General features: G+C 38.6%; 2 protein-coding genes across 13 annotated transcripts in view; one reads left to right on the plus strand and one right to left on the minus strand.

The window, feature by feature from the left end:
- The window catches only part of LOC144089068 (thyroid hormone receptor alpha), a 68,207-nt gene that overhangs the window by 15,887 nt on the left and 29,263 nt on the right, over positions 1–23,057 (plus strand). For 9 of the 12 annotated variants that reach the window (XR_013304998.1, XR_013304995.1, XR_013304996.1 and 6 more), the window contains exons 6-10: positions 518–594; positions 6,728–6,885; positions 6,983–7,090; positions 11,084–11,218; positions 16,609–16,685. The gene's annotated coding sequence lies outside the window, so the exon portion shown is untranslated. Of the gene's footprint in view, positions 1–517; positions 595–6,727; positions 6,886–6,982; positions 7,091–11,083; positions 11,219–16,605; positions 16,686–18,632; positions 18,873–18,897; positions 19,088–23,057 lie in introns of those variants that run through there. The other 3 variants (XM_077619911.1, XM_077619912.1, XM_077619913.1) reach the window with 3 other exon arrangements.
- On the minus strand, positions 5,122–15,584 carry LOC144088269 (uncharacterized). Its single transcript, XM_077618591.1, has 16 exons — positions 15,542–15,584; positions 15,172–15,471; positions 13,626–13,688; positions 12,542–12,835; positions 11,465–11,806; positions 11,067–11,384; positions 10,608–10,986; positions 8,076–8,401; positions 7,686–7,982; positions 7,303–7,614; positions 6,943–7,227; positions 6,531–6,857; positions 6,126–6,443; positions 5,576–5,860; positions 5,342–5,490; positions 5,122–5,190 (listed from the first exon to the last, which is right to left on the minus strand). Exons 1-16 carry the CDS (start codon positions 15,582–15,584, stop codon positions 5,182–5,184), a joined length of 4,047 nt encoding a protein of 1,348 aa, XP_077474717.1. The 3' UTR covers positions 5,122–5,181.

Consider the following 23,057-nt stretch of genomic DNA (forward strand, 5'->3'; position numbering starts at 1 on the left):
TGACTAGTGTTTATAAACGACCCTACTAGATCAAACATGGGAATTATTGTGAATACTTGCATAACATTATTTCCATCCACTTCAAATTCAGTCCATTTTAATACGATATCAGTATTATGTACAATATAATGTGTAAGCAATGTAATGATTGTTATTGTGTGTTAATTATACCCTTAGTGGTATACGGGTTTCCCAATTTTAGGCAAAGGAAATATGTGAATTAAATGTTTATCATACAAAATATCACAATTTAGTTTTAAAATCAATCGCCACGACATTCATCAAGTAGAGTATGATATAAAAATAACATATTTATATAAAATATTTATAATGTATCATTTTTTTAAATGAAAACCTGTCTTGTATCAAACAAAAACTTAAGTTGATTAATTACTATTTAATAATGGCTATACTGATCCTTGGAGAGTGAAGTCAATGTAGAAAGTGCTTTGTGTGTGTTTCTATGCAATTTGTTTGTAATTTGTTCAATTTTCTGGTTCCTCTTTCACACAAGCAGATGGTGTCCCAGCGGTGCAGCCAGTATGACATGTTCGGAAACTGAGAAAGCTTTATTTAACGGAACAGAAGTTTCAGGTATGGCAACTGGTTTGCATGTGTCAACATGCATAACTGTAATTTACATACAAATAATTATTTTCTTAGACTATGTCCACAATTCAGTCCTGTGGCACTGATAAATATAATGCTATTGGATTGGATAACTTTATTCATCCCGTATTTGGGAAATTTCATTGTGACAGTAGCAAGAGGGTGAGAATGCAGATTAAAATGTATTGTGAAGAATATTGAGGGTGTTTTGGTGATGAAAAAGTGATTCAAAATTATCTTTTTTTTAATAAATAAATAAGTGTAATACAAGCTGAGTGGTTAGCGCGTAAGCCTCACAGTGGGGGACCTGGGTTCAAATCCAGGTCGGTCCACCTGTCTGGAGTATGCATATTGGATTGGATTGCATTGGATAACTTTATTCATCCCGTGTTCGGGAAATTTCATTGTGACAGTAGCAAGAAAAGGCATAGTTATAAGTTAGACAGTACAGTCGCAAAGGCCGCAAAGCAACAAAGCAAAAGCACAAAGTACAAAGCAAATCAAAGTAAATGGGATCATTAAGAATCACCAAATCAAATCATTAAGACAGAAAAGCAGCAAAAATACAAAACGAGCAAGACTGGACGGAGCTATCGCCACTGGCTGCCACTTTGGTTTCAGTAGCAAAAATGGATACAGACTCAAGGCCCTGCGTGGGTTTTCTCCGGGTGATCCGGTTTCCTCCCACATTCCAAAGACATGCATGGTAGTCTGATTGGACACCCTAAATTGCCCCTGGGTATGAGTGTGAGCGTGAATGATTGTTTGTCTCCTTGCGCCCTGCAATTGGCTGGCCCCCAATTCAGGGTGTCCGAAGTCAGCTGCGATAGGCTCCAGCACCCGGTACTCGGTACACGGTCGATTGGTTGCCGGTCTTTTGGTCGCGGCCTTTCGGTCGCCCGGAAGTTTGGTCGCCGGTCTTTTTGGTCCCCGGTCTTTTGGTTGCTGTTTGGTCGCCCAAATGATCGGCTGCTGCCATCTACTGTCAATGTATTAAAAAGAAGACAAAGCAAATTCACAGATGGTGTTTTTATTGAAGCAGTAAAACTTACAAATTCTAGCAACCTTCATTCTCTCTGGGAGAAATGAGAGCACTCATTTAACACATCGGCTGCTGCCATCGACTGTCATAGGCGTCCAACAACCAGCAATTATTCCCAAGTGGCCCTAGCGAGGGCTGAAATGATGCACACCTGCTTCTAAAATAATAATGGATTACCTAATGGACATTCATTTATTCCTGTGCACATATATTGAAAAGCTTTTCCAAGGAGCTGTGTGCCTGCTTCATAATGTTAGACTAGAAGCCCTGATATCTGACTCTACCTGACTATAACTATTTTTATCTTTATTAAACTATAACTGGCTTGTCGTCCTAACAAAAGGGCATGTTCAAAATTCGAATAGAGACGACCAAGATGTGCCGGGTTACTCCACAGAATATTTATTCCTAATATATAAATCCAATTCAGAGCTGCTCCCCTCCACAGTTCTGGTTCAAAAAAGAACAATTCTCCAACAGGTTACACAGTTTTTATATGCTTGAATAGTCCGCGATGGTCCCAGGGCTCCGCCCTCTCCTGCGATCCGTCCAGATGCGCCCGCAATCCTGCGCTCGCGCATGCGCCGTTGGCCGTGCGGGGGTGCAGAGGGGTCAGTTTGGGGACACCCATGCTTCACTGTAATGAACAAAACACAAGATTAAAACGTCCCAGTCTTCATTCCCTCTCTTGGTCTCTGAAGAGACCACACCAACAAATGGCACGCAGGTTGGATTGGATTGGATTGGATAACTTTATTCGTCCCGTATTCGGGAAATTTCATTGTCACAGTAGCAAGAGGGTGAGGATGCAGAAATAGGAAAGGCATTTTAGACATATATAGATAGGTAATAAGTAAGTTAATAAATAAATCCATGAATAAATATATAAATAAATAAGTGTGTTGCTGAGGTATATATATACATATAGACATACGTGTACATACACCTAGACATATACATACACATATATAAGCACATATATACATACATACACATAGATGTACATGCATGCATACAGTAGGTCTTAACACATCCATTTTTTTGTTAAAGAGCCTGACAGCTGATGGGAGGAAGGATCTGCGGAAGCGCTCCTTCCTGCAATGAGGGTGCCGCAGTCTATTGCTAAAAGAGATTCGGAGGGACTCCACAGACTCATGCATGGGGTGGGAGGTGCTGTCCATGATGGACATCATCCTGGTCAGCATCCTCCACTCTCGCACTTCCTCCACAAAGTCCAAAGGACAGCCCAGAACAGAGCTGGCCCTTCTGACCAGCTTATTCAGCCTGTTCCTGTCCCTCTCCGTGCTCCCGCATCCCCAACAGACCACTGCATAAAACACTGTAGATGCCACCACAGTGTCGTAAAAAGTCCTCAGCAGTATCCTGCACACTCCAAAGGACCGTAGACTCCTCAGTATGTAGAGGCAGCTCTGGCCCCTTTTATACAGGGCATCTATGTTTGTGGACCAGTCTAGTTTGTTGTTGAGGTGAACACCCAGGTACTTAAAATTCTCCACGATTTCAATGTCTGTACCCTGGATGTGCACCTGAGTGGTCTGTTGAGGATTCCTCCGAAAACCGATTACCATTTCCTTTGTCTTTCTGGTGTTGATGTTGTTGTTGTTGTTGTTAGGTCACCCAGGCGCCTGGGTAAGTGTTGATGTAGAGGTGTTTTTGCCTACACCAGTCAACCAAGGCTGTGATGACTCCCCTGTACTCCAGGTCGTTCCCGTCCGTCACTCGTCCAACAATAGCGGTGTCGTCAGAGAACTTTTAGAGGTGGCAGGTTACTGTATTATGTTTGAAGTCAGATGTGTAGAGGGAGAAGAGGAGTGGGGAGAGCACTGTGTCTGGTGGGGCCCCCGTGCTGCAAGCTACCACATCAGACGTACAGTCCTGGAGTCTCACATATTGTGATCTGTCAGTGAAGAAGTCGATGATCCAAGCGGCTAGGTGGTTCCTTACTCCAGCCTCTTCTCGGTTAGTAAGAAGATCCATACTCACGTGTTCAGCGGATGTGTAGAGTGGTCAGTTTGGGGCGACTGAGCATACCTACCTTTAGGGAGTGGTCCCACCAACCTTTCGATTAAACGAACAACCTTTCCAGGCAGGTGATGCTCTCTTGTTGTGATGCAAGAGATCCACTGGGGAAACAGAAACCGGAAGCAACCAAAAACACCAAAGAACACACACCAGAAGCAACTTATTGCTTCCACACCATAACCAGATATCAGCTCGGGATAAGGGGCATGGCACCGGAAAAGACATATTTACAACACACTAGTCAGACGGAATGTTTCCCAACGATTTTCCAGTCCCGTTTAATTTGAGACAGGTAAAGTTTTGGTGGGCTACTGATTTGTCAAAAAATAAAAATAAATGTTGGATTGGTGCAATAGATTCATTGTCGAATGGGGCCAATCATCTTGGGTTTTGCTGGCTGCTTGCTCCGCCATTAACAGCCAATTGTTAGATACTACCGTAATACCTGTAGTCATCTGGCTCCCCCAGGTCCCTAGCCAATCACATATAGTCAGAGCCAAATAATTCCAGAGGTAGCCAATAGTGGTTCTGGATGTGCTGAGTGTCATCCCTTCCTGTGGAAATTCCTAAACCCACCATATGTATAGATTAAAAAAACAGACAGTGTCTAGATATCAAGGAGCATAATTGTGTTTAAATACTACATGTTTATCAAAAATAAGAGATACATTCGGGATTTTGACTTTCCATAGAATGTGTCCTTTCCAGTCATAATATGTTTCAATTGATCAGCACTGCATTAAGCGTTCAAGCCACAGATGAGGCAGTTCAAACCTTGGCTCACTCTAGTGGTCAATGTGAATAACTGTTTCTGTTTAGTTAGTGTATGTTGTGATTACCCTTTTCAAGGACAGAGTGAACAGTTAGGTGTTCAAAAGTTGGCACCTATGACCTGTTTTTGGTCATGTAAAAAAAAAGAAGAGGTTTTTAACTAATACGGCTTTTAAAGTCTAGTGATTTTTTTGGGTCATTTTAATATAGTACTTCAATTTTTGCGATTGAATTATATTATTATTTTATTATTAATCTTTATTACATTTCTATATTATAATGCTTTTATGTAAATACCACTGACGGTGGCAGACGTCGAACCCATTTTGCTGGGAGGAGTGAATTATTGAAAGTTTATTTGCTTCTTCCAATCAAAATGGATTGACGTGGAGCATTGTTTATGGCAGCCGATGAGTTAAAAAAAAACTCAAGTCACATATGAAAGGGTTAAAATAATCAAAATATTTTCAGATTATCTTATATCAATAAATAATTTGAACTATGTGAAGATCACATTTTGCATAGACTTTTTTTTATTGTGGGCACCTCTGCTAAAAGTAAAACTCAGTATAGTGATGGGAAACACAATATCTCAAACCTTGTTTATAGAAACAAAAAACCAATGACACTAATAATAAACATTTTTTTTGACATATCGGCAATCGTCTTGTGTTCCAAATGAGAAGAATGCACAGTATTAGTTGCATAGACAGTGTTTATTTAATCTGAAGGAGGAAGAGAAAGGAGAAAGTCAGAATCTCAGGGATTACACAAATAAGTATACATTACCGAATAATAATAAATATTAAGTGATCTTAGTTCGCAATATATAGGAGAATCATTTTTAAAAACAGTAAGTAAAATACAATATCTCACCTTAACCAAGGTGGCCAAGACACTGTAGATAATGGAGGTGAGAAAAAGCACAAGGAATGTGGCAGACATATACCAGCTTTCCACATTAATATCTTGATTCACAACTGCATGAGCAATGTCATCAAATACATTGCAATCGGGTAGGATCACTGAAACGATTAGAAAATGTTAATTGCTGCAATATGAAGTGCAAAAAGCATGCTGCTTAAAGTATAGCGTATTTTTAAAATGTACCTGGATTTGTTACGTTTAGTGTCAAAGTAAGGGTTTCATGAGTCACTCTGCAGGTGTGGACAGCTCCAGGTAAAAGGTCGACTTGGGACAGTCCAAGTCGGCTCTGGATGCTGAACTTTCCGTCGGGGCCTCTGCTAGATTCACTTACATTGTAGTCTGTCAGCTCATTGGCGTCAAGAAACCAGGAGATGTTAATTGAACAAGGGCTGAACCCAAACACCAGGCATACCAGTTCACCTGAACCCCGAAGCAAGATGCCTGAAGGTTGGCTGAGAGTCACTGAAGCTGAGAAGCGAAGCCATTCAAAGGCATCAAAAATGAAAAATTAACATTTGTTTCCACATATCTCAAGCTAGAAAAAAATAAAAGTCACACATTAACTAAGTGACCAAGATCTACATTTAAGGTTAGCACAAAATATAAGATTGTATAAATTATGGTATCAATTTATGGTATGGAAAATGATGTAAACTGATGTCAATGGCAGTAAATTTATGAATATTGACTAACAACATATGAAAAAAAGCAATGTTAATAAAATTGAACTCACCAAAGACATCCTCAATTGTGCTTTGAAAAGGTTTTTCAGATGATTCGTGCCTGACAGAACAGGAAAAGCGGGATCCCTGGTCCTCACTTTTGCTCACATTTAATCTGCTGCTCATTGAAAAAGTGCTGCTCCCAAAGTATTGCCATGAAGGGCTGTTGGTGTAAGAAATCAACGGTAGTCTTTGACCATCTTTCTCCCAGTAGACTATCTTGTTATCAGGGAAAAATCCAGACACCAGGCAAGTGAGTGTGAGGCCATCAGTGGTTGACAGCTCTGAGATGGTAGGAGGTATTATGCGTACTGTTGGTGGATACAAGTCTGAAGGAACCAAACATAGAGTCATCGTTGATGCTAACATGACTATTAGATAATGATAATTGCTAAACTAATTGCACAAAGCAATACCTCTGCTTTTACTTATATAGCCCTCGTAGGCCTTGTTGGAACATTTGTGTTTTCCCTCACACGTCACTTGTTTATATGAATCCCAGTCACTTGCCGACACATTGAGGAAGCTGCGAAAGGACTCTGTGCCATTGACGTGACTAGTAAGCTCCTCCATATAGGGAATCTGGAAATATTTCTTCCCATCTACTTTCCAGGAGATGGAGAAATCATGAAGATGGGTGCCAACCAAAAGACATGTGACAGTCACTAGTCCCTTCTGCTGTGACTCTGTGAGTGGTGGTCCATGAATATACACCCCCAGTGTTAGAGATGATAATGGGGTTACTGTTCAAGTACAGTGAATGGATATTAGGTAATATTTTTATATTCTATCATTTGCAATTGTTATACAGACTATGAAATTGTTTACCTGAACAGAAGCTGATGGTTTTTCTGACCTTTTTTTCCAGCCCCCTGTCATACACTTCACAGGTGAATCCTTTGCTGCTTTCCCACTCATCTTGGAGTACGTCGAGTTGACTCGCTACAGCCACACGTCCAACCGCATTCATGCTAAGGTTAGTCATTGATGGAGATCTTTGTTGAGACTCGGTGAACCACGTGATTTTAGGGTTAAAACCCCAGCCGTAGCATAACAGTCTCTGAAGTCTTGACTCTTCACGGGGGGTCAAAAAGATCTCAACTGTAGGCTCCACTGAAAAAAAAATAATAATAATAATAACATATTGATCAGGTCTTTCGTAAAAGCTCCCCTGAATTCGCCTCTCACCAAAAATGTCGCCAATGGGACTTGACTGGAAGAAGCTAGAGAAGCCTTGGTTGACTTTGCAGCTGAAACTTGACTGATTCTTTACAAAAGCATCTGGCAAATTGAAATGTGGGCTGATAGAATGTGGGCCTTGGACTTTAGGGAGTTCAACATATTGTTTGTCAGAAATATCAACACCGTTAGCCTGAAGGGTGACGTAGAGATCTAGAGGATCAAGTCCGGTGACATCACATTCAAACACAGCGCTGTCTTTCTTCTGTAAATCAGTAAGCGATCGCCGGATCTCAACAGATGGAGTCTTGACTGCAGGCTCTGGATGCATGTGACATTATCAAAACCAAAACTGACTATTACTCTGAAAACCTTTTACAAATGCCACCTACCGGAAACGTCAATGGTCTCCTCAATGTCCGCAAGGCAGCGATGCTCCACTTTACATTTCACACTCTTCATTGTTTTCCACACATCTATCGATACCGTCAGTTTACTAACGATGTGCGATGCGTTGGTGTATTGGGTCAAGTGGTTATGAATATCAGATTTTCCCTCGAGTATCCATGTAATAACAGCATTCAATGCAGTGCGCACATAACATGTTGCGTTCACTTCCAATCTTTCCATTGTAGCTTCCTTCAAGCTAGGAATCTCCAAATGAATGGAAGGAGGATTGTTTACCTGAGCTGTCAGATGATATAGAATTTTTAAATAATAACATGCCTCTATTGCATTCACAAGATGTTTTAAATGTTAGACATTCATGCACACATACTTACTTTCACAAATACTTATTGACTTTTTCACTTCTACATTGTTTTGAATGGACCGGCATGTAAAACTTATGCCGTTTCTCCAGTCTCTCATATTTGGCTCAATCTCACTGATGAGAGTGAAGGTTTTGGCTGCTTCTTTCAAACTCTGTAGTTTCCTGCTCAAGGTTTGCTTGGGGTCGACCTTTTCACTGTCCCGTAGCCATTCAACACTCAGTGTCTCAGGAAAAAATCTACTCACAATGCAAATGAGTTTGACAGCTACGGATCCAAATGTATCTTCCCACAGTGAATATAGTGTTATTTCTGGGGACACAGTAGTACTCTCCACTGAAAATAAAAATAGACATCACTTTAAACTTCACTTATTTCGTTCATCAGTGTTGTATAACATTTCTTTATTCATAGCAACATAGTGACTATACATACCTTCACTTTGCTGCTTTGACTCTAAATGTGATGTCTTTAGTTTTTAAGGGCAGAGTTTTACTTTGACATTTTCTAGTGTTTAACAGTCAGGTGGAAACGAAGATGGCATGAAAGAGGAAAGACATCTGCATAAGCAGCATGCGAATGAACACACAAGCGCACACAAAACGAAACACTGAATGCAGAAGTCGTTCACAGTTAGTAGGAACTGTGCATGACTGACAGCAGGTGTGAGGGTGGCACATTGGTGACGAACACATTTAAATACTTGGCATGTTACATCTACTTTGTTTCAAGTCTGTTGCATCCAGGTGCTGTAGTCATGTTTTCCAAACAGCCAATAAGAAATTTAAATATGCAAAAGATACCTCTCTGCTGACATCCTTATGATATTTATTTTAAAAAAAATATACAGTATGCACATATTTTAAGAACAAATACCCATTATTTATATAGAAATGCAGTATACAGTTTAAGACTTTTTTTAATAATCGGACATAGGCTTTGTCATCATCATTGACTCGACAAAAAGCCTAATTGTCATCATACCCAGAAACTGTGTATGACGAAATTGGTAATTTTTTTTCATTTGACCTGAAAAGAAGATGAAGAAAATGGAGAAAATTAATACGTACCAACACGCAATAGTTTCAGAGTGTGTTGAGGTTGTTAAAAAAGAACCACATTTATAAGAAATAATTGGCTGCCACTGATTGATCTAGAAAGGAAAATCTGGAATCTCTTTTTATACATCAAAGGGTTGAAGCAGATGATTTAGTTTTGTGTAAAATTGATGAATAATATTCAAATTCGTGTGATATGATAAGTTAGCCTACATTTTTAAAGTATCTCCTAGAAAAATGTGTGTGGGTTTTTTGTCTCTAAACAAATCTAAATGACCATACACATTACAGTCCTATTATGATTTATTATCATCTTTTTTTCATCATTTATTTAAGTGTATTGATCCACTGTGTATGTCTTAGTAGAATTGTTGTGTTTTGTGTTGTAATTGTATCATAATGTTGTATTCAAACTTTCACAGTCTTATAGTAAGTATCTTATTACCTTGAAAACAGTTGTTCCAATGGTGAACACAAGTGTGATGAGGAAGAGAAATATGAAAGTAATTGCTGTGCTTCCCATCAAATCTTGCTCTGCATCTACATCGTCATTCCAATGGTGGTTTGTCCCCACCAGGAAGTCTAGTGGATTCATATTTGTACTTCAGTTACAGTTCCAAATAACACAATTGTTCCATTTTGAGCAATAGCTTAAGACTAGACAACCTGAACTGCTTTTGAAAGACTCCAATAATTGTGTCTCATGTATGACTTCTATATTAGTTGATCAAGGTTCAAATATAACTATGTTATCTATTGATTTTCATTCTGGGTGGCAAGAACCAGTAGAACACAAGACATGCACAAGGACAAGTCACATAAATGTTGTTAATGTATCATCTTGTCCAACTTGGAAATACCTATATTGCACAGTTAAAACTAGTTTAATAAGTATAGTTGGTTGAAGTTGAAATTTATACCAATTTCACAGACTTTTCAAGTCTATATGGAAAACCCAATTAAACGAGTCTTAAATGAGCTCAACATTTTAGGTACTAAATAGAACTTGACATTAAGTAACCTGTAGTTTGAAGACCGGTTCTATTAAAACATTGAGTAGACTTCTAACTAGTACTTATACTGAAGTCCTATTTACTTACTAAATTGTCGAGTCACGGCATTACAATAATAATAATTATTATTCCTTTATTATTTTTTTTAATGGCCTTCTCCATAAAAATCTAAACTCTCATCAAGTCAGCAAGTTTCACATTCATCCAACTTTTCTTACTAATTTTATTATTAATTGTTTAGGAGTCTTTTAAAACCCAACCATTTGTTACATTACCGATAATCCAAATCACATTCAACAAAATAGACATCCTAAAAACAGACAAGAACGACAACTTTGCCACACACAACAATTGCAACATATTTTTTTTTATTTGGGTTTTAAATCTGCATTTAGAGAAAAGGCAACATGTTGATGAATAAGCAACAAACATTAAGAGCAAACAGGAGAAGACAAAGAGACTTAGAAGTCTACTGAGTCTTGCACATTTCAGCGTTATTCATATTATTATTGGACATGTACGTTTTGGCAGAGAGGTGCGTAATGGTCCTTGGAATGTATGGGCTTTTTAGAGATTCATGGTAAAAGATACAGCTATAGACCACATCATAACTTTTCCACTGCTCAAAGTTGAGTGTCAAATAGCTGTAGATTGTGTAAGAACCTTGGTTTTCTATCGGTATGGTGCTTTTGTGAGTATAGGTAGAATTTACAGGCTCATCATCGATCAGCCAAGACACTAGAAAGTCACGAGGAAAGAAGTCTTTTGCAAAGCAGGTCAGGGTAACTGTGTCTGTTTTAACGTGTTCCACTGGAGTCATCATAAAAACTGAAGGACCGCGAAGTGGTTTTCCTGTAAAAATGCCAAAAGGTGCAAACTCAAGTCATGATAAATTAAGATAATGTTTTGCTAGAAAATGAGAGATTTCTTACCAATGTCTCTTTCGTAGGATTTCTTGAACGGCTCGCTGAAATTTGGAAGCATCACAACGCAATTGCGCTTCACCCCTTGCCTCCATTCGTCATATGTGATGTCAAGTGGAATGCGAAATACTCCTGTTTCGCCTGGTGACGGGGATGTTAAGGTACCAACCATATTTTTCCCGTCCTTGTTCTCCCATGAAATATTCTGCACGGATGACTTGTTGACTTTAACTTCACATATTACCTTTCCTGTTTTTTTCAAAAACATCTCCTCCATAGTCGGGCCTGTGATTTTAATCCTTAAGTCTGTACCTGGGAATTGTTCACCTGTTGAACATATAATGATTTAACTTAATTTCTTTTTTTTATCCCTACACTATAGAAATAGCATTGAAAAAAATACTCACAAGGTGAATCAGACTCAGGTTTTTGGGAGAGTGTTGATCTCATTGTAATATCTCCATCTTCATCTTTGCCTCTAAACTCGCACGTCACTTTTGTGTCACTAGACCACTGATTGGACTTGAGCGTGAGAATAGTCGTTACGCTGTAAAGTGTTGTTCCATTTGCGTCTTTTCTGGCCTCTGGCTGAGTCTCGATTTCATTTATTCGGTCGAAAGTGTCTACTCCGTTTTTCAGCCATTTGACCTCGTAAATATTTGGGGAAAAATCTTGAGCAAAACAGGCAAAAGAGAGCTCTTTGCCATCAGAAGAGGACAACACTTTCATAGTTGGTGACCTGTAGACCTCTGGAAAAAAACATATTGACAAATATATGTTTTCACAAGACAAGACTGCACATACATACATTACAAGAGCACACATGATGACAAGACTGCACATACAGTTTATACACAAGCACACGTGATAGTGAGCGCATATTCTCCTGTTTTACAAAGTGCTGGAATTAATAATTATGCTCACAAATGTCTCTGTGAGTGGAATGAAAAAGTGATTTCTGCTACAATTTGTCTACTATTTCCCACGTGTGCTTTGGCATACAGAGTACACGCTTCCAATGAGACAGGCAAGCATAGACGTATCAAATTAAAGCTATAATAACTGAAGATGCTGCAGTGAGAAGAGAAAGCAAGAATATATATTTTTTTGATAAATGCTGCTGAAGAGGCTTGAGCAATTCCTTTCCACCTGTTGTTATTTTTACGATATTGATGGAATGTATAAAAACAATTTCAATGAGTGACCATTTGTTAGATGTCATATATTTTTCTCTTTAAAATTAGCTGATATAGATAAACTATTTCAAACTTTTAACGTGAATCAGCATACTGTGGTTAATTGACCATAACAACCTTTGTTTTTTTTTTATTCAATTGTTATAGCAGTTCTCCTGATAGTATTATGAACCCCCTTATAAAATCTATTAACTTCTCCATATGTGCGCAATTACCATATACATTTACAGAGATGACGTCTTTTCAAACTTAAGTATAGTACAAGAATTTCTTGCAAAAATATATTACCTTCTGTCTTGGTGATCATGGCTTCTACGTCTTCAGTCGAATGTTTGGCAAGACATTGGAATTTTGCCCTGTTATCCCAGTCCTCTCTCTTCACTTGGATTTGACTGACTCCCGTGTAGACGTTGTTGTATTCTACTGAAGGATACTGAATAAAGTCACTCAGGGCAGTTCCGTCTTTGCTCCAAGTAAAGGTCAGTGGAGAAGGTGAAAAGCCAGTAGCGAGACAGCCAATACTAAACGTGGCAGCGGAGCTACATTCCATCAGAGGAAAGACGGTCGGTTTAATCGGGGAACCTACAAGAAAAGCAAAAGAAGGGTGGGGGATGTTGTTGAATAAATCGAAATGTAGTACTTGGCATAGGGAAGCTAAATGCTGCATGTTAACTCATTTCTATTCTTTTGCATTAGCAAAATCCAAATTATTTTATTAGTAGGTAAATTAAAATGCACTTTAGTCTTTTTTTTTAATAAAATGTATTTTGTTCACTCAATATTCTGAAAAAGCAATAATTTGAGATGAGACTTAACATTTTACAAGATTTCCACTTTTAAAACCAAGACAATCACTTTGTATGATATTAACCCCAATTAATGTATTTAATTTTACATTTTACTTAATTGCAGTTGCACTTTACATTGATGATAGTAACGGTAAACTTGAATCTATAAATGTTCAAATAAACAGCCACACAAGCAATAATTACCGTATAATTATGAAGCTAAACATCATATGTTTCCACTGTCATTTTATTGGCTAATGAGTAAATTCTCAAATTGACACGCTGACAAAAAAAACTTTTACACTGATTAACCGTTAAAAAGACAGAATTATCATGATGAAATAGTGTAACATAAGACTATATCCAGTTATTTCCTAAGTCAACAATAACATTACAATAATGTCTAATGAGCAAAAATTATTACTTACCAGATGTAACTGTGACTTGGGTTCCATTACCCCAATAAGCTAACACACTAATCACATTGACCAGCTACAAGTGTTTGGCATGTCAAAAACTTAAAAAAAAAATTAAAAAGACTTTATAAGACCATATTTTAAACTAGAAGAATAGAAATTACTCACCAGATGTGACTGTTACTTGGGTTCCTTTTCCCCAGTAGCTAAAGTAGCTACACAATGATACAATGTAATCAGTTGACAGTGCAAATACCAAATAACAAAAAAAAACTGACAGGGGAAAATAGTTCTTAAATACTAAGCAGTTTACATCATTGTGAAATGTTTATGAGTTTCTGATAATTAAAAGATAAAAACAAAATCCTAACTGTGGTAGCCACACCTATTTAGAAAGAATGACTGAACAGCTGGTTCTATGTGTGATGGGAAGATAAGTATAATAGTCTAGCTATAATTTCATTTCCCCATTAATTGGCAAATGAATTCCAGTGTATAGTGTTTAAACCATCTCAAGTGGATTTGATTAAAGAAAAAAACTATGAGAAACTGCCATTTTAAAGTGAAAGGGAATTATTCAAATGATCACGGGTTTTTGCTATGGTGTGTAACACTGTGGTCCCAAATATGTTGTAGACACAATGATACACGCCCTTTCAAATACCTTTGCGCTCTAAAAAAGGAAAAGACAGTGGGACTTGTGCTTTTTTCACAGTTTGACTGATTTATACTTACAACTTATTTATTTTTTCTCCTCTTTTTCTGACCACTGACGGCCTGTTATGTTTTTTAAGGCTATAATTATCTGAAAATCGGTCAGATCAACAGATGCCTATTGAGCCAGATGTTCTCCATTTTATTCTTGCAACCTTAACATTTGTTTGTTCTTTGATTTCTGATATAAAGAAAAATGTAAAATGCACTTCCAAAAATGCTACATACGCTCCAGTGCGACTTGTCTATTTACGAAATATTTATTATTCTCTTAATTGTATATATTCTTTACCTGGCGCAAAATATACTTATGTGCGACTTCCAAAAAAAACCTCAGGAATTATTATGTAAGAATTTGACCATTAATATAAAGGTTTTATTTATTTATTCACATTATTAAATATCACACTATTAATATTGTTATTTTCATTTGTGTGGTTCTAATTAAAGTAGGGATTATTTTTTGTTTTTTGAGGGTATCGTAGCAGGCTTTATTGTGTGTTGAATGGAAGTGTATTTTGCATAGATGGTCATGTCATAATACTGGTTTAGTGCTCTTGAACTCACCACAATCGGAATATTTGACTCAAAGGAAACCTTCACCTCCATGTTGATACCCCAGTTGAACTTTAAGAGAGAATTTTTGATGACGGATCAACCTTGGAAGACAATTTCACTCAAATAAGTGCTATTGAAGTGATGTTTTATCTTTAGTTTTGTTGTTGTTGTTGTTGTTTGTTTGTTGCTGAGACCAAAGCTAATTGCCTCTTGTGAGGATAATCAATCGAGAAAATGAATGATTATTTTATTTTGTACCAAAGCAATAGAAGAATTGATTGGCATGTTTGCAAAAATACTATTTCCCTTTTAATTCCTCTTTAAACAAATGTTTATCTTTGGTGATTCTGATCAAACTATTTTTGGGGAAACTTTAGAACTCCCTGTTTCAATCTCTGTTAAGAGTTTCTGTTTTTGTTCAAGCTTGCTCATGGTTCCTGTTGTTGTGTGTCTATGGCACAGTAATACATGCCAGTGTCTCCAGGCTGCATATTCTGTCCCTGTAGAGTAACTGTTTGGCTCGAGGGGTTTAGTTCAATACTGAACTTGTTTCTCAGGGTATTTTCATAGAGGGAGTGTCCAGTGTATTTGCTCCCAATCCATTGCAGTCCTTTCCCTGGAGGCTGCCTGACCCATGCAGTGTAGTAGCTATCCAAATCATAAGACACTTGACACTCAATGTTTAACAGCTGACCAGGCTGGAGAGTCACATGTGGTGGTAACTGTTCTTGACCCTTGAGACCTGTAAAGAAAAACATGGTAAATGTTGAATGTTAGCAGTCAAAGGGATTGTGTAGCTACGTGACACTCACTGGAGACAGCAGAGAGCAGAACCAACAAAGCTATGTGAAACATTGTTGGGATCAAAGTTTCCCCGATGAAAACTGCCCTTCCTCGAGATACCACTGCCGGTTATATAGCATACGGGTGGGGCGGTCGCTTTGCAAAGTGGCACAGTATGTGCTTTTAAAAACCGCAGTCTTTTTTATGTGTAACTCTATAGTACTACTTCATAAAACTAAATAACAATGGATTCGTATGGAGTCTATTTGTAATGCTTTAGCCATTATTTTTTTCATATGTTTTCTTTTTGACTTTTCAAAGTGTTTATGGTACCAGGAGCTTCGATGAATACATATAAATAGTGTGTTATTATTTTCAGATTACAATATAGACAAATATGTATTCATTGGCTGCTATTGGCGCCGATAGACATTCTATGCATATTGAGTGACATTTTGACGATTGAACATGTAAACTGGATTGTCTAGCACACATTTACTGTAAATGTAAAATTTTGATTAATTTAAATGTTTGATTTCTAAAATAGCGCTTCGCAAAGTTATAAGATTGTGCAAGCGCCCATCATGCTGTGACTAGTGTTTATAAACGACCCTACTAGATCAAACATGGGAATTATTGTGAATACTTGCATAACATTATTTCCATCCACTTCAAATTCAGTCCATTTTAATACGATATCAGTATTATGTACAATATAATGTGTAAGCAATGTAATGATTGTTATTGTGTGTTAATTATACCCTTAGTGGTATACGGGTTTCCCAATTTTAGGCAAAGGAAATATGTGAATTAAATGTTTATCATACAAAATATCACAATTTAGTTTTAAAATCAATCGCCACGACATTCATCAAGTAGAGTATGATATAAAAATAACATATTTATATAAAATATTTATAATGTATCATTTTTTTAAATGAAAACCTGTCTTGTATCAAACAAAAACTTAAGTTGATTAATTACTATTTAATAATGGCTATACTGATCCTTGGAGAGTGAAGTCAATGTTGAAAGTGCTTTGTGTGTGTTTCTATGTAATTTATTCAATTTTCTGGTTCCTCTTTCACACAAGCAGATGGTGTCCCAGCGGTGCAGCCAGTATGACATGTTCGGAAACTGAGAAAGCTTTATTTAACGGAACAGAAGTTTCAGGTATGGCAACTGGTTTGCATGTGTCAACATGCATAACTGTAATTTACATACAAATAATTATTTTCTTAGACTATGTCCACAATTCAGTCCTGTGGCACCGATAAATATAATGCTATTGGATTGGATAACTTTATTCATCCCGTATTCGGGAAATTTCATTGTGACAGTAGCAAGAGGGTGAGAATGCAGATTAAAATGTATTGTAACGAATGTTGAGGTTGTTTTGGTGATGGAAAAGTGATTCAAAATTATCTTATTTTTTTAAAATAAATAAATAAGTGTAATACAACAGGCAGCCCTGAGTGGTTAGCGCGTAAGCCTCACAGTGGGGTACCTGGGTTCAAATCCAGGTCGGTCCACCTGTGTGGAGTATGCACATTCTTACCGGCCCTGCGTGGGTTTTCTCCGGGTAGTCTGGTTTCCTCCCACATACCAAAGATATGCATGATAGGCTGATTGGACACTCTAAAGTGCCCCTGGGTATTAGTGTGAGCGTGAATGGTTGTTTGGATTGGATAACTTTATTCATCCCGTATTCGGGAAGTCTCCTTGCGCCCTGCGATTGGCTGGCCACCACTTCAGGGTGTCCGAAGTCAGCTGCGATAGGCTCCAGCATCCACCGCAACCCTATATTAAAATAAAACGAAACATAAAAATGTATCATTTATCAGTGTGAATATAAAGAGAAGTTTTATCATGTCTTCTACTTAAATATTGATTGTTAGAATAATATAGAATTTTCTAACAGACGAGATACAGCATACCACTCTTAAATTATTAAGAAGGCACGCTAGTCAAAAAACTCTCGGGTGTAGTCTGCCCTTAGTGAACTGAGATGGGCTCCAGCACCCTGCGACCCTGCCCAGTATATAAGCAGTGATGAAAATGAATGAACAATATATTTTGATAATAGTTATGGTAAATAAATTATAATAAAGAATTGATAACCATGTTTATAGAAGCCAGGTTTTTTAAAGGCCCCCAAATGTTACACTTTGGAGTTTAATATAGTTAAATGACTAAACTCCTTTGTTTATTCATTTATGTATTTATTTATTTTTTTACAGTCAGGGCCATTTTTGCTATAAGCAATGCGGGCAACCTCCCAAGATGCAATCCATAAAAGGGCACACACGAGCCAAAAAAGTTCCACATCAAATTATCTCTGCAGCAAAGATGGGGCACTGCTTTCCCCTGGCGTCAGTAAAGTGTCACTACATCCAGTCTAGAATGGGGCAATAAAAACTGGACTTAACAGAGTATACATAAATAAAACGAATAAAAATGGGGCATGCACTGGCCTACTTTTTAACGCATTGGCGCCCACTGACGGCCCTAGACATAATCTGTTTGAAGCGGGGGCGTTTGGCCATCTTTCTCAGTTGAAATGGATTAGACGTCTAACTAATGAAAAACTGGCCGACCCGGCCGCTGAGTGGTTAGCGCGTCGGCCTCACAGTTCAGGGATCCTGGGTTCAAATCCAGGTCGGTCCACCTGTGTGAAGTTTGCATGTACTCCCCGGGCCTCCGTGGGTTTTCTCCAGTTACTCCGGTTTCCTCCGAGTACTCCGGTTTTCTCCCACATTCCAAAAACATGCATGTTAGCCCCTAGGTATGAGTGTGAGCGTGAATCGTTGTCCGTCTCCTCGTGCCCTGCGATTGACTGCCCACCAATTCAGGGTGTCCCCCGCCTCGGGCCAAAACTCCGCAGGGATGGGCTCCAGCACCCCCTGCAACCCAAGTGAGGATAAAGCGGTTCCGAAAGAAAAAAAACTAATGAAAAGATCCACATCACTGGATGTCTAACATTGTCCATGGCACTGAAAGAGTTAAATGGGGTTGCTGGGGAAAAACGTAGGGTCATGTCTCTTTAAATCCGCCGGCATTCCCGAGGATTTACGCAACTCTCGCCTCCGGCACGTCCCCTGTTTGCCGCTAGAGAGCAGCACTGAGTTAGCTCCGTGACGAAATAAACACAAGCGAGGTAGCCGTGCTCTGTCCTGACCCGCATTCGCGGTTCGGCCGCACCGCCACTGACTGACTCGACAGGCATGGGGGAGGACGCAATGCACACACAGCAGCAGCGACCGTGGTGGCAGTTGCTTTGACAGTTCACGGGCACTCACGCGCCGGCTGGTAGAGGGAAGCGGGCCAAGTAGGGAGAGGCTCGGACGCCTTTTCGCGACGGTAAACGCAGATCCACTCGCCTTCACTTCCATGTATTTGTACGGCGTTTTCCGCTCCCCTTTTACCTCGTTGGCGTCGCGGAATTGTTGATGGTTTTGGAGGCGGTTCTGGAGCTTGGGGGGTAGCGATCTCATGAATGGTCCACCTTAGGGAGAACATATAGAGTGACGGCGGTGGTGGTGTGTACATGGCATGTCATGGAGCCACGGTGCAAGGTGAGCGCTGTCCTCACGTCAACTCGACCGGCCTTGCTTGTCCCCCGTACGGTAACCTGATCTATACGTCAATGTATATAAGACTGCACCGCCAACATGAACTCACTTGCCCTTTTTTTTTCCTGTGCGCTTTCTCGGGTGTGTTGAAACGCCTTAAGCTTTTCTAGAGCAGGTGATTATTTTGCGTTATTAAAAAAAATAACAACATAACTTTAACACATTGGCTGCCATTGGCATGCAATCCATTTCAAGTGGGTGGACTGGTAAGAATCCCATTTGCAATGATTTGGATTTCACTAGAGTGATGTTTATTTACATTCAGAGCAGGAAGATAAAAAGACACAATTTACGTCTATCATCAATTATGAACTCTATGGATAGAAAGTATGCAAGGGAAGATAAACAACATGCTTTATTCTGCAATGCAGTCAAGCAACATCGAGTAACTTTACTGTGTACATGACATATTTATTACTTTGTGGTTTACAGTGTTGTACAAGTATTATCTGAAAGTCTGAGTTGGGCAGAATTGTTGATCTCATTTGTGTATGAAAAGTCATAACTGAGTATGAAAGTCATGAAAAATGTACTTAATATAAGGTACTGGAAGATAATGCTTGGGGCGTAAACGTATTGTCATATCCAGTGTGGCAAAAGTCTGTTAAAATATATTGGACAGTGCTTGTTAAACTTTAATTTTTATACTCAGAGAGGAATGAAATACAGAAAACAATGTTTAACTCATTCTGTTTATTGCATGGTACTTCAAAGAATTTGCAGGAATCCTAGCTAACTAGATATCGCCATACAGCTAGGCTTATATATTTTCCACAAAAGTGTGAAAATCAGTAAAAGAAAAATGTATACATGTACATTTACATATATATTATGGAATTATGATTATTGTGTGAATCATTCCCTCTGGAAGTAGCTCCGGAAAACAAGGCGTTTTGCAAAGATCTCTAAATACAATTTTTAATCCTTGTGGTTTTGGCAAGATACCTAATTGCACTTAATGTCATTAAGTTGAAAAAAAAATCAACTTGTTAAAATATATGAATCAGTCAAAATGTCAAATAATTTATCTCAGATGTAATTCAGTTGTACGTGCAATGAAAGTGAAAGACATATTTGAAGTACAGTTGTGTGTTTACATCCCAAACTATAATCTCTTCTTTGCATGCTAGCAGCGAGACATGACCTCTTTTGACGTGCATGCCTAAAGCCCCCGTTCACCCTCCCTCTCGCAGTGTTGCCATACAGCTTATTGCTGCAAGGCTGCGTTTTGATTTTCTGAGGCTAATGCTTAATGCATAGAGTGCGTATGTTGTGGAGGAAAGGGGAGGAGCCAGGACAGAAAACCAATCTCTCCAAGTCTGCCAGTGTCTGTCTGAGAAAAATTAGTTGCATAACAGTCCCGCGAGGACCCGCAGCCTGTTTACGTCACTGAGGTGGAGACGGTGCAGGTGGGACTCGGGGGGATTTGTGCATTTGGTCCAGTTATTCAAAATACAAATTGTCTTCTTCCCTAGTGTTCTTGAAACACATACAGGAGAATGTTCTAAATACTAATGTTTATCAGCCCTATGTCACCCCCGAGAGACACCAACCGACCAAGGCATAAATAGAGACATAAATTGTGAATGGAAAAGGAGAAAACCAGTTCCAACAGTTTTAACTTGAACTGTGTTGTAACTGAAATTAATTCATATCAAATTATATTCTCTTTATAAATAAGTCCTAATATTCAGGGTGGGCCGGTGTCAAAGTGGTTAGCACATTGGCCTTACTGTTCTGGGGTCCTGGGTTCGATCCCAGGTCGGTCCTCCTGTGTGGAGTTTGCATGTTCTCCCCGGGCTTGCGTGGGTTTTCTCTGGTTTCCTCTCAGATTCCAAAAAAAACATGCATGGTTGTCTGGTTGAACACTCTAAATTGCCCCTAGGTATGAGTGTGAACTTGAATGGTTGTCCGTCTCCTCGTGCCCCGCGATTGGCTGGCCACCAATTCAGGGTGTCCGCCGATAGGATAAGTTCCCGCTCCCCCCGCGACCCTCGTAAACGGTTCAGAAAATGAATGATTATTTGTATTCTGTATTAGTATGTGTTGTGGTAGATAGAAAAAAGAAGAATTACATTTGTATTAATTCATTGGTTGCTTTTGACAGCAAGCAATTTATTTTGACTCAATGGGCAAAATAAATTGCAAAATGTATGTAGCGTATATATTATCCACCCAATAGTGCAGTGTTTTCTGCCTGATTTAGAGTGCTTGCAGTGTGGGATCGATTCCCACTTGCACTGTCAAGGGCAGCCAATGAATTAAATGTATAACTCAGTTTCTATCTTGTTATCATCATGTATCAGCGTAGTAGTAGACAGACTAAACTATTCAAGTAGTTAAATAAATAAAGAACAAAATGTAGGTTAACTTCAGTGTATGTCAGGTGGTAAGCCTAATGTTTGTGGAGTGATTTGTTTGTTTTTGTTTTTTTAAGTTCCTTTTAAGGATTTGCTCAGCTTACAAGGTCAGTTTTCCCTGAAATCTGAGTCATGTGATTAAACCTGATTTGCAGTTTGAGCATTTAGTATATTACACTACAACATTTTCTCCTTCAATTTAATCAGATTTTACTATATTAAAACAAGGGTGTGCACCGTTTTTCTATTTTACTTGTATAATGCCTCATTCGCTACATTTTGACCTGGCTATACAAGACTATTGATTCAATTATCAGTCAACGTACTTTTACTTTTCTCCGTGTAATCAATATCATATTTCCTTAGCTAGAAGCATCAAATGCAAATGTTTACAGTTTAAGGCAAACATAATTAAATTGGCCTCACTGTTCAAGTGTATGAACTGTCTAAACAAACGACTTGCTCAAAGCATTCAAAATTGTTTAGTCTGCTGTGCACTTCAGGCCTCATTTAGGGAAAACATTGATTAGCACTGGCTTGGCTTGGCTAATCTGGAATGAGGCCTAGATAATACTGGGAGACAAGTGACGCTTTGTTTTCAAATGGGTGTTCACCAAAATCAGCACCACGCTCATTGTTTAAAATCATTCATTTATTGTATGTCTGTTTTGGTCCATGCTGCATGAATGAGTTGAACTGCCAGACTCCAGCTGATAAGTGACCGAGTCCTGAACTCATCATCAGGTTGGGGTCAACGATGGCTTTGCCTTGACTGAATGATGATTGATTGTGATCATAATGTTGTTTTTTTATCTGGCAGATTTAGGGACCATTTATCCGACAACGGTAACCGGGCAAAAATGCTAAAAACTTCCCCAGAAGTCCCTACCGTTGGGGGACTGAAACAGCAAAAATATAAAAACTTGACAAGCTTGACTATCCTCCACCTTGCCATCATGGTCTAAATCACATGTGTCAAAGTGGCGGCCCGGGGGCCAAGTCTGGCCCGCCGCATCATTTTGTGTGGCCCGGGAAAGTAAATCATGAGTGCCGACTTTCTGTTTTAGGATCAAATTAAAATGAAGAGTATAGATGTATATTACATTTCCTGATTTTCCCCCTTTTAAATCAATAATTGTAATTTTTTAATCATTTTTTTCTGTGTTTTTAGTTCCAAAATCATTTTGTAAAATCTAAAAAAATATATTAAAAAAAAGCTAAAATAAACATTGTTTTAGATCTATGAAAAACTGAATATTCAGGGCTTTTAATCAATTTATAAGAAAAAATCTAAATATTATATCTAAAATGGTCCGGCCCACATGAAATCGAGTTGACGTTAATGCGGCCCGCGGACCAACCCGAGTCTGACACCCCTGGTCTAAATAGTTAATAATGCAAATCTGAGTTTTGGAAAGACATTTTCCAGTCGAGTCACATTATAAAACCCACCCAGTCCAAAAAGAAAAAAAGAAAAAAACAGCTCAAATTGCAGCCTTCTGTCCGGGATGCGATTTTTGTCAAAACTATCTTAGAATGTATAAACTGCCAAA

This window comes from Stigmatopora argus, chromosome 14 (assembly GCF_051989625.1).
Source record: "Stigmatopora argus isolate UIUO_Sarg chromosome 14, RoL_Sarg_1.0, whole genome shotgun sequence".
Taxonomy (NCBI): domain Eukaryota; kingdom Metazoa; phylum Chordata; class Actinopteri; order Syngnathiformes; family Syngnathidae; genus Stigmatopora; species Stigmatopora argus.

Bases quoted from the DNA above. Each gene is read 5' to 3' on its own strand.
- LOC144088269 (XM_077618591.1), bottom strand. From the start codon at position 15,584: ATGTTTCACATAGCTTTGTTGGTTCTGCTCTCTGCTGTCTCCA. The intron at 13,689-15,171 runs AACAGGAACCAT...CAACTGATTACA, and splicing joins CTGTGCCATAGACACACAAC to TTGTATCATTGTGTAGCTAC. The intron at 7,228-7,302 runs GTGAGAGGCGAA...TTTTTTTTTCAG, and splicing joins TCCCATTGGCGACATTTTTG to TGGAGCCTACAGTTGAGATC.